Source organism: Capsella rubella, unplaced genomic scaffold, assembly GCF_000375325.1.
Source record: "Capsella rubella cultivar Monte Gargano unplaced genomic scaffold, Caprub1_0 scaffold_1, whole genome shotgun sequence".
In the NCBI taxonomy this organism is placed as follows: domain Eukaryota; kingdom Viridiplantae; phylum Streptophyta; class Magnoliopsida; order Brassicales; family Brassicaceae; genus Capsella; species Capsella rubella.
This window is the reverse complement of record NW_006238923.1, coordinates 14,867,562-14,882,937: the sequence shown is the minus strand read 5'-3', so window position 1 is coordinate 14,882,937 and position 15,376 is coordinate 14,867,562. Positions and strand designations below refer to the sequence as shown.

General features: G+C 32.6%; 3 protein-coding genes across 3 annotated transcripts; 1 reads left to right on the top strand and 2 right to left on the bottom strand.

Moving 5' to 3' along the window:
• Positions 1-3,230: 3,230 nt before the first annotated feature.
• LOC111828688 lies at positions 3,231-4,076 on the bottom strand. Its single transcript, XM_023777221.1, has 3 exons — positions 4,004-4,076; positions 3,769-3,860; positions 3,231-3,610 (listed from the first exon to the last, which is right to left on the bottom strand). Exons 1-3 carry the CDS (start codon positions 4,004-4,006, stop codon positions 3,331-3,333), a joined length of 375 nt encoding a protein of 124 aa, XP_023632989.1. The 5' UTR covers positions 4,007-4,076; the 3' UTR covers positions 3,231-3,330.
• A 4,499-nt stretch (positions 4,077-8,575) lies between these two features.
• LOC17897012 (serine decarboxylase) lies at positions 8,576-11,189 on the top strand. The gene is made up of 5 exons (XM_006307136.2): positions 8,576-9,029; positions 9,590-9,821; positions 9,897-10,090; positions 10,167-10,303; positions 10,391-11,189. The coding sequence occupies exons 1-5, from the start codon at positions 8,699-8,701 to the stop codon at positions 10,952-10,954; spliced, it is 1,458 nt and encodes a 485-aa protein (XP_006307198.2). The 5' UTR covers positions 8,576-8,698; the 3' UTR covers positions 10,955-11,189.
• Positions 11,190-11,236: 47 nt separating this feature from the next.
• On the bottom strand, positions 11,237-13,135 carry LOC17897241 (transcription factor VIP1). The gene is made up of 4 exons (XM_006305238.2): positions 12,493-13,135; positions 12,280-12,412; positions 11,692-11,776; positions 11,237-11,593 (listed from the first exon to the last, which is right to left on the bottom strand). The coding sequence occupies exons 1-4, from the start codon at positions 13,080-13,082 to the stop codon at positions 11,394-11,396; spliced, it is 1,008 nt and encodes a 335-aa protein (XP_006305300.1). The 5' UTR covers positions 13,083-13,135; the 3' UTR covers positions 11,237-11,393.
• Positions 13,136-15,376: the final 2,241 nt, after the last annotated feature.

Here is a 15,376-nt window from a genome sequence, read left to right as displayed (position 1 = left end):
TACGGTCTAAAAATCGGATAAGCTGGTCTATAGTGCTTGGCATGTTTCCATGTCGGCATCAGTTGCACTCCATCCAAAGCGTGTAAACTGATGCTTGGAAGACAATACACAGTAGGAAACAAGTGGTACTTTTGATAGTCTGGTCTGAGCGCAGATTTAGAACCTGAGCAAAGCAAGCAGGGAAGTGGCCAGCCAAGAGCTTGCGAGATAGAGCCTGCCAAACCCATGGAGAGTAAGGATATCTGGAAAAAAAAAAGATGAGGTAATGTCTCCAATGGTGCCTTATAGAGCAAACATGCAGGGTTCTCCCATGTTGTGAGCCTATTCTGAGCAGCTAACCAAAGCATGAAAGAACACTTTGGGATAGAGTTAGAAAATAAGATGTCCTTGTACCAACTCACTTGCAATCCAGTACGCCGAATCTGCAGCTAAGTTTCTGCAGTAGAGAACCTTATGCTGCTTACATGAAACATCATGGCCTCATCATGCTGCTTACATGATCTCATCATGCTGCTTACATGATTGAGTCTTTTAACTTCTGACCAAGTGATCGACCAGTGTGTTGATATATTCTTAATTGAGTTTTAATTCAAGGTGAAGAATGAAGATGAAGTTGTTGACATAGTATCTGTACTAGTTCAGTACTACATGAAGTAGTTCAACGAAGCAGATGATGTTAGTTTCAGAAGCTTGGAGAGGAGTCTAGAAGCTTGAAGAGTTTCCTTTTATGTAGAAAAGGAAACATGAAGAGGAATTTCCTATTCCATAAAAGAAAAGGAAATTCACAAGAGATTTGGCAATTCCTACTAGAGTTGGAATAGGAAATTAGGGTTGTATGGCCACGACCTATTGTGTATAAATAGGGGTGTTAAGCCTTTGTAGAGGTTAGAAAAAAAGAGTAAGAGAATTCTTAGACACTAAGGTTGTGTGGTTTCTTGTAAGAAAGCATAACGCTTAAGGGGGCTAAGGGGTTTGTCTTGAGAGGTTCTTGGATTGTGTATAGATCCATGAACATGAGAGATTAGATAATTGTTTGAGTGATACTTGTAAGTTTACTAAACAGATTCTCTAATAAGGAAGTTTTGTTTTTGAAGAAACCCATGTCTCAGTTTGTGTCTCAATTTGTGTCTCAGTTTATGTCCCAGTTTCTATACATATCAATAGTTTTCTTACTTTCACAATGCACATATGTATATGTTTTGTTATTTTCGATATCAAGTTGCTTCCTATAAACTCGTTGTTACTTTAATAGATTAATAGTCAAGTGTTCGATATCATCAACAGTAAAATAAAAGAATTAACATTATTCAATTAAAAACCACCAAAGATACAAATCTGAGCCATTTTAGAAAGCAAATAAAGTAGAGAAAGGAAAAAAACCAAAAATATTGATAGCAAGTGTAGTTCTTTTTTTGGTTATTTAAACAGTAAACGATTTCTAACGTCGAATATATACCTCCCAATTAGGTTGTCTTCAGATAGATTTAGATGTAGATTTTTTTGCTGCGTTAGAAGTAAAAAATATCAAGTTAAACTATTATTATATATTTTTAATTAAAATTTTTAATTTTTTTTTTTGCGCCATAAAACTATTCATTTTATTTAAATTCAACAACAATAACGCAGCATGCTTCTCATTTCTTTGCAAGATAAACATTAGAATTACCTAATAAAACCTACATTTAGAAACATAACCTTACCACATACAAAATTCGATAACAAAACTTTTTCAAGGGGAAGTGTGAAGAAGTAATATAAGTGTGTATATATGAGAACTATGTATCAAAATGAGTCACTACTACTATAAAATGAGATAAATGGTTTATTTACATTTGACTGCAACTCTCTTACCCCATATCCTAAGGTTTTGGATCCAGTTCCCTCACCTAACATGTGTCCAATTGCAAAGACATCCCAAACCTAGTTTCATTGTTAAAACTCTATTCTTATCTGACCTTGAGGTTTGAGGGTCTTTTGCATCCATCCTCCTCCTCAGAACCGTCACTAATATTAAATGGGCTACAAGCAAAAAATATTTTTGGGTTTCTACAAATAAGATTTTTAGTTTAAAAAGACTTTAAAAAAAAAAGAAAATAACACAAGATGGGCCGAACATAGCATCTATAACATTTAAAGTGAAGGAATAACCAACTCAGCTACTGAAACTTTTTAAAATATCGGCCGAAATCTTATTTACTTTTTAAAGGCCGCAACCATGGGCTTGTCCTGCTTGTAGTCATCGACGGCTCTGCTCCTCCACCATGGAGAGAACCTCTCCGCCTTCCCCCCTTGTGGAGAGAACTTGTTCAAGTCCCTTAGCTACCTCAAAGTTGATTGCTCCGACAACCACTGAACCTAAAGGCCTTTTTACAACGTCACGAAATCTTGTGATAGTGACTATTGTTAAATTTCTCGATGTATTCGGGGAAGTGTCTTTGACACACCATGATCTCATTTGATGCATGTTACGTTGTAGCCTTTGCCTCCTATGGATCTATCAACACAGCTTTATGCATGTTTGTTGTAAACTTGTGTTTTATTAACCTATTGTACCCAACCTTTAGGTTGATGAGCTTGTACTCTTTATCTCCTTTTAGGATTGAGGAATCAAGAATTATGTTTTGCAAAAAAAGAAAAAAAAATCTCGTTTGACTGCAAAAAGAAAAAAAAACATCACAATTTAAAATTAGATACGTTGTAACTAGAGATTTGTTACCTTTCTATATATTTTACTCTTATCCATTAATATACAAAAATCTTATCACTAAGATTTTGTTTCATCATCTAATAAGTGTAACTTATATTATTCTTGAATCATTATAAGTAGACATGTTAAATTATAAGAAAAAAAAAACTACATAAGTTTAGTATCTTATAGTCTTGGCTTTGATTCGAGCACACGAATGAAAGTCTCAAAGGCTGTATTTATCACCATGATTAAAAAACTTAAACAATCCGATTCAATATGGTATAACTCCATTATCCATAGCAAAGAGAACATATATATATATATATATATATATATATATATATATATCTTTTGTAGAGTAATTAATCTTTGATCTAATTCATGTCTTTGTAACATTGTTCTCTTTTTTGGTTTTTCGAGACTTACCTCTATAAATAATACAAGAAATAAGTATTTATTTTGTCGCAATTTTACAATTTTTCAAAAAAGTCTCTTTTTATTTTTTGCAACTTAAAGAACAAACAAAAGTTATAGCCAATAACATGAACACAAATCTCTTAGATCACTTTTAACATCTTCTTCAACTCATAAAGAAGACACGTTAATGGTTTCAATATGGTCCTCAACAGCTAAGGTTGATGTTATTCTTTCTTTCTTCTTTTTTTGTAACTCTTATACCATAGATATCTTGTATTTGGAAAATAATCAAATTCACTATCAGAGTCGAAGTCACTCCCCTCATAGTCCTCACATGAAGTAACTTCACTACGATCAGACTCGCTCTCACTCTCATCAGACTCGTTGTCACTCTCATCAGGGTTGTTGTCATTCTCATCAGACTCGTTGTCACTCCCATGACAATCCTCACAGATCCAAGTTACACATTCTATAGAAGGACTTGGCTCTTTTACCATGCAATAGCTGAAGAAAAACAAGAGAAAACGTTTTCTAAAAGCACCAAGAACAAACCACAACACCAAAGGAGTTGTAAAAACATAAGAAGAACTCTAAAGAAAATGAAATATATGAGTCAATCATAAATCAATCAGCCGTGGGAAGAGATCAAGAACCAAACTCACCGGTGAATAATCGAATTCTTACAAGAGTCACAACGTATTAACATTTCTTCGCTGCTGGGGTCGCCGCAAACCTCACAAACATTAACTTGAGACTAAGGAAAAATAAAGAAAAAGAAAATTTCGAGTGAAGCAGATGGCTTAGGTGAGAACATTTTCATCATAATAAGGATGAACAATAGAATTACCAATCACCAAAACATAAAACATTATTGAGTTAGAAGAGTTAGAAGGGTACCATATTGTAACTCCGAAATCAGATTCTTGTCTTTGTGAAGTTTTGAAACCAATTCCTCAATGTTTTTGATGTTTAGTGAATAGAGAGATTCAATATGTTTTATATGACATAAACCTAAGGAGGAAAGGAAATATATATTTTAAAGGTTGAAGATGATGTAACCAAAGATTTCTTATCACAATTACAAGATTTTCTTTTTAATAACTTTGACTAATTTGAATACACCAATCTTATCTTTTAGTCAATATATTTCACTTTTATATTCAATCAAAATTTTAAAAGTTACCTATTAAAATTAAATTTCATAGGAAATGGTATAATATTGATGATAGAGTTTACCTAAAATTACAAGATTTTGTTTTTAAGACAAAATCTTCTATTGATTTGAATACATCAATCTTATCTTTCAATTCAATGTATTTCACTTTTTTATTCAGTCAAAATTTGAAAAATTTAATTAATAAAATTTAATTCTATATATCTAAAAAACAAATATGCTATAATTGAGTTTTGTGATATGTACAAAATTGATAATTGATGAATCACACGAAATAATGATATACTAGTTTATGATATGTGATATACGCGAATATGGACTATTTGTTTTGGCGAATACCAAAGGATTCAGATGGTTCGATGTATCCTTGGATTCTATGGTACATTTGGAAAGCAAGAAATGAAAAGGTGTTTGATAATATAGATAGGGATCCAAGAGAGGTCCTACGGTTGGCAGAGAGTGAGGCACAGTTATGGATGGCTGCGCAGGCGGAGGAGAAGGCGGATGTTGAACCTGGTATACCTTGTGGTTCAACCCAAGCTCCCGAGGTTTCCAGTATTTGTTATCCAGGCTATACATGTTTTGTGGATGGCTCTTGGAAGGATGGTGACAATTTTGCAGGTTTAGGCTGGTATTGTACGTCCACAACGGATGAACCTACAATGGGTGCAGGTAATCTACGAAGGAGTCTTTCGCCACTACATACCGAAGTCGAGGCCCTAGTGTGGGCAATGAAGTGTATGATTGCAGCAGGGAGACGTGAAGTGACTTTTATTACAGACTGTTCAGACCTGGTGGAGATGGTGTCTTCCCCAACAGAATGGCCGGCGTTTGTCACATATTTAGAGGAAATTTACGCAGATAGGGAAGTATTTTTCTCCTCTTTTCTTTTAGTAAAAGTTTCTCGTAGCTCTAATCTTAAGGCGGATTTGTTAGCACATCGAGCACGTGTCCAACCGCAAATTTGTTTGTATGTAAACAATGTTCCCTCCTCTTGGCTCTTCTGAGTCGTTACATCTATTGCTGTTGAAAAAAAAAAAAAAAAAGAAAGATATGTGATAAGCACAAAATTTTGGTTTCTTATTATACCATGGGGGATAAGGAATCTTGTAGTCTTTTGGCATTTTTATGTTTTGGTCTCATATTTAGTTTGCTGTGTATCAATGTTTGCGCAAAAAGTAATTGATTTATTCTACTATTACTGAAAACATGAATCTTAAATTACAAAAATCAAAAGACTATCATGAAAGTGCATATGTGTGACTAATTCAACTACTTGTATGATCTACTTTGAGTTGTATGAGCATAAAATAAATAAGATAAAGACTTTGATAACGGGGTTTTGATAACCTATATCTGGAAGACCTAGTTTAGACTTTATTAAGTAAAAAAAACCGCAACCTACAATTGCTATATGGCATCCACCATTTTTTCCTAGAATTACAATGTATGAAAGAAGACTACCACTAGTTGTTTTTTCCGACTAGTGTAGACCTTCAACAAGACCATCAAAAGATATTTTTATCTTGTTGATGGGGTGACGCCATACACTTTGTGTGCATCTCTCGTGAATACCCTAAGGCGCGCAAGTCGTATTTATGAAGCTCCCTCTTGGTATTTATAACAATTGTTCAACCTAGATCTTACTATTCTATGGTAATAGAAATTTTTCTATTTTTACGCGAGTCACCAAATAAGAATTAACAAATTTCCTTTATACTTTATAGGAAATTTTTCTTTGATGTTCTCATGAATGTACTATTTAAGATGTTTATCCAAGCTCAACAACTACCTCTTGGCTTGTCTAAGTCGATCCCTAACTTTTTTACTATAATTCTTCAAAGTAGTCACACATTTCGGCTTCATGTACTACTTCACGTATTGCCTCCTCTACTACTTTGGAACTTCGCATGTTCTTAGCACAACTGTGTCAAGTAGTGCTTCAGCATCATTGGCAGTTATGCTCTCTGTACTACGTCTTGTATTACCTTGTAGTCGCACAACTCAACTTCTTATACCACTTTCTGTGTAGACGTCATAACTAGTAGAATAACTGCTTCATCTTTTATGTCAGGTCTATCCAGTCACTTCATGTATCATCATAATCTCATGAAACATTAAGATAGCTTATTAAACTCATTCAACACCACGTCATCATATCAATCAGTCTTTGAGTACTACATACCTTCATGTTCATAAAAACCGCGGTTTAAAGAAAGATTAGAAAGTCAATTACAACATTTCTGAGATCAGCTAAACCGAGAAAGATGATGATAATACTATTACATACAACCACCAAAAAAATCATGTTTTCTAGTCGTCGCTTGGAGTTTTTAAACTTCTGAAATTAAAACAAACTGTTTGCATACTTCGGTTTGATGGGGTTTTTAAATTTATATTTTAGAACCATTAAATAATTCGTTAAATATTCGGTTTCAATGATGGGACTTTCATATGTAAGCTTTGTAACCATCAAGTATTATCAAAACCAGTATAAAACTAATTCATTATACATCCGGTTCAAGAAACTATTCAAATCTTGATTTAAATCTATCTGAGTTACTGGATTTATTTGGGATTTTTTTCCGATCAATCTTTATACTAATACAATTATACAAACAACTTAATTACTTTCTTATTAAATTTATCTAAGTGATTTCTACATATAAAATTTGACTTATTTATCTAAGTGATTTATCTCGGTTTGGAGTATTATAAGACTATCTTAGAGTATAATTAATGGTGAGCACTTAACATAAGACTTTATTAAAAAAATCTTTTATATAAAAATCATTTCTTAACAAAATCCTAAGTTAAGAGTCCATCGTTAAATATGGTATGCGTTTCTGGATCATGATCTCTTACGACGATTCCACTGAATTTAAAATGCATGGATGGTCTCATCATGCTGCTTACTTGAGGTCTTTGACTTCTGACCAAGTGATCGACTAGTCCACATATCAAGTCGCTTCTGATAAACTCGTTATTACTTTAATAGTCCAAGTGTTAGATATCATCAAATAGTAAAATTAAAGAAAGAAACATTATTCAATTTACAACACTAAACATACAAATCATTACCCATTTTTAGAAAAGCAAATAATTTAGAGAAAAAAAAATGAAAAAAAAAATGAAAGCAAGTGGAGCTTTTTTTTTTTGGTTATTTAAACATTAAACGATTTCCAATGCCGAATAAATAAAATATCTCCCAATTGGGTTGTCTTTAGATAGATGTAGATCTATGTGTTGTCTAGTCACGAGCAATAATACTCCAAATTAGAGTAATTTAAAAGTTTAGGTTATATAAACTTATCCCTACCAAATGGAATATTTCCCTACAAAAACATTTAAACTATTATATTTTTTCCTTTAATTCAATATGTTTAAATTCTTTATTCATCAACAAAAAAACGTGGAAAACAATTTCTAGATATTTTTATATTGAATCATATATTTTACTCTCTTTTTTTTTTGTGAGTTTGAGCTATATATGTATGTATTTAAATTTTTTAACAAATTTTTAATTTTTCATTAAAATCGATTCAATTAATAGTATAGATAACAAGGTTTTTTATTACCTTTTTTAATAAAGATTCTATTTTTGAAATCAAACCAATTAGTCTGAAAAGAAACTAAAAACCAATTTTTGTCCTTAATTATTTCTTTAAAACATTGAAAAATCTGGTTACAAAAAAATTATAAAACAAAAAAATTGAAAAATGTTCCTAAAAAATTCATATAATCAAAAACAGATAGATACATTTGATAAAACGTAATTTATATTCAGTATATATTTACTACGCTAACATAATTACATATCTTTTTCTATATATATAAAAATGATAATTCATTCGTAGTAATTCACTTATATACAAAAAAAACCTTATGTGGGATCCGACAATATGACCTTTTTATTAAGAATAAAATAAATAGTTTTTTTATTATTATTAATTTATAAAATTTTATATATAAGTCCACAGTCAAACTAAACATTTATTTTACAACAAAAATAAAAAATTTCTTTCCAATTTCTCAATATAGTAATAAAATAAAAAGGAATCTCAATAGTAATTAGCACAACTTGACAACAACCATAAAAATCACTTTAATACCATAATAATAAAAAAACAAAAAAAAAAAAACAATTCAAATCACATGACCACCTTTAAAAATAATAATAATTATTAATAAATAAAAATCTCACGAGCAACACAACAACAAACACAAGTGAAGAAGACTGTGCAAAGAATCAATTTTGCCTCTTTCTTCTCTATAAATTAAAAAAAATAAATCAACGAAGAAGCGTCTCTCTCTCTTTGTCCCACCATTTTCACCGCTTCTCCTCCAATCACTCTCTCTTCTTCTTCTTCTCTCAGATCTACAGATTCTTCAGATTCCTCTTTGTTTATTTAAACGCCATGGTTGGTTCTTTCGAATCTGATCAAATCCTTTCAATGACGAACCTCAACGACATCTTAACGTCTACTGTCATCGCCGAGCCGTTACCTTCTCCGGTCACTAACGGTACCGGCGACGAAGAAAATCTGAAAAAACCAAACGGAGCTGGTGGAAGAGGAGGAGGAGGAGGAGATAGAGAAATGGTTCTCGGTAGGAATATTCATACGACGTCGCTTGCTGTAACGGAACCGGAGGTTAACGATGAGTTTACTGGTGATAAAGAAGCTTATATGGCTAGTGTTCTCGCTCGTTATCGGAAAACTTTGGTTGAACGAACCAAATACCATTTAGGTAAATCATTTGAATCGAATCGAATCGAATCCGTCATCTTCATCGTCTTGATCTGATTTGTTTTGTGTGTGTCACTGTGAATCGAATCCATCATCTTCGTCATCTTCATCGTTGTTGATCTGATTGTTTTGTGTGTGTCAATGTGAATCGAATCCATCATCTTCTTCATCTTCGTCGTTGTTGATCTGATTGTTTTGTGTGTGTGAATGTGAATCGAATCCATCATCTTCGTCATCGTTGTTGATCTGATAGTTTTGTTTTGTGTGTGTGAATGTGAATCGAATCCATCATCTTCGTCATCATCTTCGTCATCGTCTTGATCTGATTGTTTTGTGTGTGTGAATGTGAATCGAATCCATCATCGTCGTCATCGTTGTGTTGATCTGATTTGTTTTGGTTTGTTTGTGAATTTGAATCGAATCCATCATCGTCGTCATCGTTGTGTTGATCTGATTTGTTTTGATTTGTGTGTAAATGTGAATTGAATCCATCATCTTCGTCATCGTTGTGTTGATCTGATTTGTTTTGGTTTGTGTGTGTGAATTTTGAATCTGGTGTAGGTTATCCATATAATTTGGATTTCGACTATGGTGCGCTTGGTCAGTTACAGCATTTTTCGATAAACAATCTTGGAGATCCGTTTATAGAAAGTAACTATGGTGTACACTCAAGGCCTTTTGAAGTTGGTGTGTTGGATTGGTTTGCTCGTCTTTGGGAGATTGAGAGAGATGATTATTGGGGTTACATTACTAATTGTGGTACTGAAGGAAACCTTCATGGCATTTTAGTTGGGTTAGTATTTTGCCAAATTTATATGATTTGATTTGTTTGGTGGTGTTTGATTTGATGGTGTTTTGATGCTTGTAGGAGGGAGATGTTTCCTGATGGGATCTTGTATGCGTCGCGTGAATCGCATTACTCTGTGTTTAAAGCAGCTCGTATGTATCGAATGGAGTGCGAGAAGGTTGATACGCTTATCTCGGGGGAGATTGATTGCGATGATTTTAGGAAAAAGTTGTTGGCTAACAAGGATAAGCCGGCGATTCTTAATGTTAACATAGGTTGGTGTATCTTTGTTTGTTTTGGTTTGTTGGGAGAGGGAGAGGTTGCTGATGGTTAGATCTTTTGTTTATGTAGGAACAACGGTTAAAGGAGCTGTTGATGATCTTGATCTTGTAATCAAAACTCTTGAAGAGTGTGGGTTTTCTCATGACAGGTTTTATATTCATTGTGATGGAGCTTTGTTTGGACTTATGATGCCTTTTGTTAAGCGGGTAAGTGTGCAGTCTTTTTTTAATCAAATTGAAATTGTTATGATAGACTTATTGTGGTCTGAGCTGTGTTTTCTCTTCTTTCTGCAGGCTCCCAAAGTCACGTTCAATAAACCGATTGGGAGTGTGAGTGTCTCAGGCCACAAATTTGTTGGGTGTCCAATGCCTTGTGGTGTTCAGATAACAAGAATGGAACACATCAAAGTCCTTTCTAATAACGTTGAGTACCTCGCCTCGAGGGATGCGACAATCATGGGAAGCAGGAACGGGCATGCTCCTTTGTTTCTCTGGTACACCTTAAACAGGAAAGGGTACAAAGGATTCCAGAAAGAAGTTCAGAAATGTCTGAGAAACGCGCATTACCTCAAAGACAAACTCCGTGAAGCTGGGATCAGCGCCATGCTCAACGAACTTAGCAGCACAGTGGTCTTTGAACGTCCCAAAGATGAAGAATTTGTCAGAAGATGGCAGCTCGCTTGCCAAGGCGATATAGCTCATGTGGTGGTTATGCCAAGTGTTACAATCGAGAAGCTCGATGATTTCCTGAAAGACCTTGTCAAACACAGATTGGTCTGGTACGAGGACGGAACTCAGCCTCCATGCCTTGCATCAGAGGTAGGAACCAACAACTGCATCTGTCCAGCGCACAAGTGATTGCGCGGTTTCTCATATGTTTGCATTGTTGTGTTGTCGTAAGCTACATCTAGTTTTAAATCTCTATCCACTGTAATCCTTGATTCGGTGTCGATCAGCGTAAAATTTTGTCAGTTTCTCTTATTTACAAGTTATGGATTCAAAACAATGATCACATCAGCATCAGGTGATGCTAATTTAATGTTGTGTAATCCATAATTTATTTGTCAGGTTAATAAAAAAGTTTGTGATAGAACGTTTAAATGCGTTGCAGAAGTGATTACTATATATTAGAGAGACCAATATCGCGATAAACATATCTGCAAAGACATACAATCAAAGCTAACACAAGCCATATAACATGCATACATACATACTTACATACATCCAATATTGTAGCCCAAAATGAATATAAAGTATTTTATAACCGAGCCAACATTTCGAGTTTTTAAAATCAAACTTAGCCTCTCTTGGTGAAATCCATGAAGCTTGGCTGCCCATTTGTGTTCATCTGCTGGTTCTTGTTGTTCCCAAACTGATTCATTGTCGATTGCTGAGACGAGAATTGAGCACGGTTGTATGAATTCCCGTTCCCTTGAGGAATTTCTCCAGCGGCTATCTTAAGTCTGTTCAGTTCATCCCGCAGCGCTTCATTCAAAGCTGCAAGATATGTTATATATGGTGACTTCAAAATCTTTCATACCAAAATCTTTGCTTTATATATTCAGAGAACGACTCGATGAAAGAAAATGGCTTACCATCCCTAAGTTCAGCTTGTTGCTCTAAAGCTTGCAGCCGCATTTTGAGGTGTTTATTTTCAGTGTTCAGCTCTGATGTTCCTCTCTACACAATATATACAAAGGATACAGAGTAAAGATGCAGAAATATACAAAACACTATAAATGCTCTTGGGACAATCATCATTTCATTTTTCACTCCTCCACTGCTTCGATCACTTATGCGCAAACAAGACTTACACTTTTACAATTGTTCATTATACACTGTTGACATATCTCAATTGGCTGAATTAAAATGACAATAACATATCTTTCTAACACCAAGAAGCAATATAAACAACCTAGGCATCAATTACAAGTTATACGCTGCCTAAACCAACTAAACGAACTACGAGTCTACGAGAACAAAGCATATAGTCAAATATAACACAAATCAAGATTGCAGGAAACTTCCCAAAGGAGAATCCTCACTAATCACATCAGCTGCATAAACACAAATATCGTAACGATATGGTGTCGAAAACTTCACTAATGATCACTAAGACACTAACCTTTCACCAAAATCACATCAGCTGCACCTTAACACACAAGTCATATCAAAAACATTACCTGCAACATAGTGACTTGAGCAGACAATGTTGTTGCTTCATTCTGTAAAGTCTGAACCTTCCTCTCCAACTCACCAGTATACCTAATCTTCCTCTCTTTCGACCTCGCCGCAGATTGTCTATTCGCCAAAATCCTACCAAAAAAACACCAATTTCAACCACACAAGATTCAAAAAAGATACTAAATTTAATCAAAACTACCCAAAGTTCATACCTTTTAGCTCTTTTAGGATCAAGCAAAGCAAGTTCAGCAAGTCTATCACCACCCATACCCATATTCTTCTTCCCACCACCATCTTTACCACTCACAGAAGCTAAAATCGATTCAAGATTAAACGAAGCAGAGCTAGTAGCTCCATCCATAGAACTACTTCTACTATGATGACTACTACCCTTCTTCTTCTTCTCCTCTAAAGACTTACCAACGAACTGATCCTCAGTAACATCATCGAAGAAATCAGAATCAACAGAGAAGCTACGAACATGTCGACTGAATCGAGCACCATCAGGTTTAGGAGGAAGACCGTTGGATGAGGTTTCTTCTGAAGGCGAATCAACGGACATAAGAGAAGCTTGTTGTTGCGGTGGTTGTTGTGGTTGTGGTGGTGGTGGAGTGTTGAGGAAGTCAAGGGAAGAGAAATCGATATCGGAAGGATCGAATAAGAAGAGATCGTCGATTGATTCGCCGGAGAAGAAAGTTTCCGAACGAGCTCGACGGTGGTGAGTGATACGTTGACGTGGAGCTTCAGGCATACGTTCTATTTCACTGAGAATCGTTTGATTTGGTCCTCCTCCTCCGTCCATTTTTTTTTTTCCGGCGGCGAGGTTTTTTTTTTAGACAACCTACCGAACAGAGAGAAGTAAAGAAATCTGGAAAGTACAGAAGTAAGTGTTTATTTATTTATTTTGTTTGTCGAGGAGAGAAGCAGGTAAAGTAAAAGTAAAGTACTAAGTACAGTAAAACCTCTATAAATTAATAATGTTTGGATCATGAAAATCTATTAATTTATACAAGTATTAATTTATCGATAAATTAATAATTATTAATTTATAAAGAGATATTTTTAATTTGGAAAATATTTTCAAAACAATATTTAAAAACTAGAGGATGGCCCGTGCTTTCGCACGGATGATGTTTTTTAAACTAAAGATATAATTGGATTTGTATTAATATTTGGTATTCAATAGTATATGATAAACATATTAGTCTTGTATATTTTTATTTTAATTCTATAGAGTTAAATCGCGTGTTGATTTGTATATTTTAACTGTATAGAAAGTAAATAATATATACAATAGTAATTAGGTGTGGTTTTAATATAAGTACGTATATATTATATTTTCCCTAAACCGTTAAATTTATCAATCACGGACATTACCTCAACGGTGTATAAGAAAATGCAATCTTTTAATATAATTTACAAAAATTGTATATCGGTTGAAAGATAACATAAGTGATATATAACAATTTCATAAATTTGGATAATCTATTTATGAATACCTTATGAATAAAATTTAACTATTGGCAAAAGTATATGATAAACTAATCTGCTAAAATGTTAACAAAAAAGGAAAATATGATAAATATTGTAATTGTAAACAATTTTAATATAAAATTTAATCTTTAATCTACTTGAAATAAGGTAAATTAAATGTTTTAAGTTTAATAATGTACCAAATATTTAAATTTAGAAATATTAATGAAAAACATAAAAAAACTGAGATTTTTCACCTAAACTATTTCCTTAATTGAAAATTATAATACCTATTAAATCTTTTAGATATTCGAAAATAAGATTTAATTCCAAGACCCGATTAAGAGACCTGTTTTAAGAGATGACCAGAATATCTTTCAAAGTAATGCTATTTTAATATTTTAAAATTTAGTTTAAATTAATTAAATGCTTACCAAAATTAAATTTATTATCATTTTTATCTAAAATCGGTTAGTAAAAGAGGTAATATTAGTTGAAATTTATTTCCTTCCTTTTTCGTTTCTGAAAATGATTTTTTCTTATAAGTTCTTAAAGAAAAAATGTTATCAATCAAATTTTTTATTTCATAAAATGTATATTATTTTTATTCATGGTTAAAAAATATATTAGTTACATAAGATCTTTTAAGATATCTTGCATATCTTATGTTTCAAAAAAATATTTAAGTATATATTTTTCAAATTTATTTTCTCTTTTATAACAATGAAAATAATTTAAGAGTTACAATAAAACCACTAAAATAAATTTGAATTTATTTTAAATTTTATTCCTTAGTAGCCTTACATGCACCTTTTGGTTATAAATTTCACAAATATTAATTGAAAACTTTAAATTATTCAGGAAATAATGAATACTTATATATATATATATATTATAAAACTTTAAAAGAAAAGGAGTGCTATTTTTTAATAATAAGTAATTAAATGTTTTCAAAATTAAATTGGATTAAAACCTTTAATACGAAGTTTGTGAATAAAAAAAGATGCACAAATATTAATTTAATTTCTTTTGTTTACTTTAAAAAAACGTTTTAAATATAAATGATTTTAGTTAAATAGTTTAGGAAATATTTAATTCACGTATAGGAATAGTAATGAAGACATAATATATTGAGATTTTTCACCTAATAAATTTCCTTAGATAAAAATTATAATATCTATAAAATCTTTTAGATATTTGAAAATTTAGATTAACGATCAAGATTTAATCTACAAATAAACGATTGCGATAAAATCTTAAATGCATATATATATATATATATATATATACCGTGTAATTTAGAGGAAAATTTTTTAAAAGGAATATTAACCATTTTATTTAACCTTTTTTACATATATGATGATAAGAAGTAGGACTAAATAACCTTCGAATGCATACCACGTTTTTTGGGTTTATTGGGGAGGATGTTGTTGATCTTCGTAGTTTTCCCAAAGACCTCAAAATCTCAAGCTACTAGATCAAAAAAGTAGATTACAATTAGTTGTTTTAAAAAAATAAACACAAAAAGTAAAATATTATGAGTAAACATTGATTAAAAACGATATGAAAGCATGTGGTGTGAAAATTTGTATAGCAGGTCGCACTCACAGTCAGATATATATT

What these genes read in the sequence shown, in the direction of transcription:
- LOC111828688 (XM_023777221.1), bottom strand. An exon ending in AAGAATTCGATTATTCACCG is followed by an intron (nt 3,611 to 3,768) that starts GTGAGTTTGGTT and finishes GTTTTTCTTCAG; the next exon opens with CTATTGCATGGTAAAAGAGC.
- LOC17897241 (XM_006305238.2), bottom strand. Translation starts at nt 13,082, where the DNA reads ATGGACGGAGGAGGAGGACCAAATCAAACGATTCTCAGTGAAATAGAA. An exon ending in GATCCTAAAAGAGCTAAAAG is followed by an intron (nt 12,413 to 12,492) that starts GTATGAACTTTG and finishes TTTTTTTGGTAG; the next exon opens with GATTTTGGCGAATAGACAAT. An exon ending in CTCAAGTCACTATGTTGCAG is followed by an intron (nt 11,777 to 12,279) that starts GTAATGTTTTTG and finishes TATATTGTGTAG; the next exon opens with AGAGGAACATCAGAGCTGAA.
- LOC17897012 (XM_006307136.2), top strand. Translation starts at nt 8,699, where the DNA reads ATGGTTGGTTCTTTCGAATCTGATCAAATCCTTTCAATGACGAACCTC. An exon ending in GATTCTTAATGTTAACATAG is followed by an intron (nt 10,091 to 10,166) that starts GTTGGTGTATCT and finishes TTGTTTATGTAG; the next exon opens with GAACAACGGTTAAAGGAGCT. An exon ending in TGATGCCTTTTGTTAAGCGG is followed by an intron (nt 10,304 to 10,390) that starts GTAAGTGTGCAG and finishes TTCTTTCTGCAG; the next exon opens with GCTCCCAAAGTCACGTTCAA.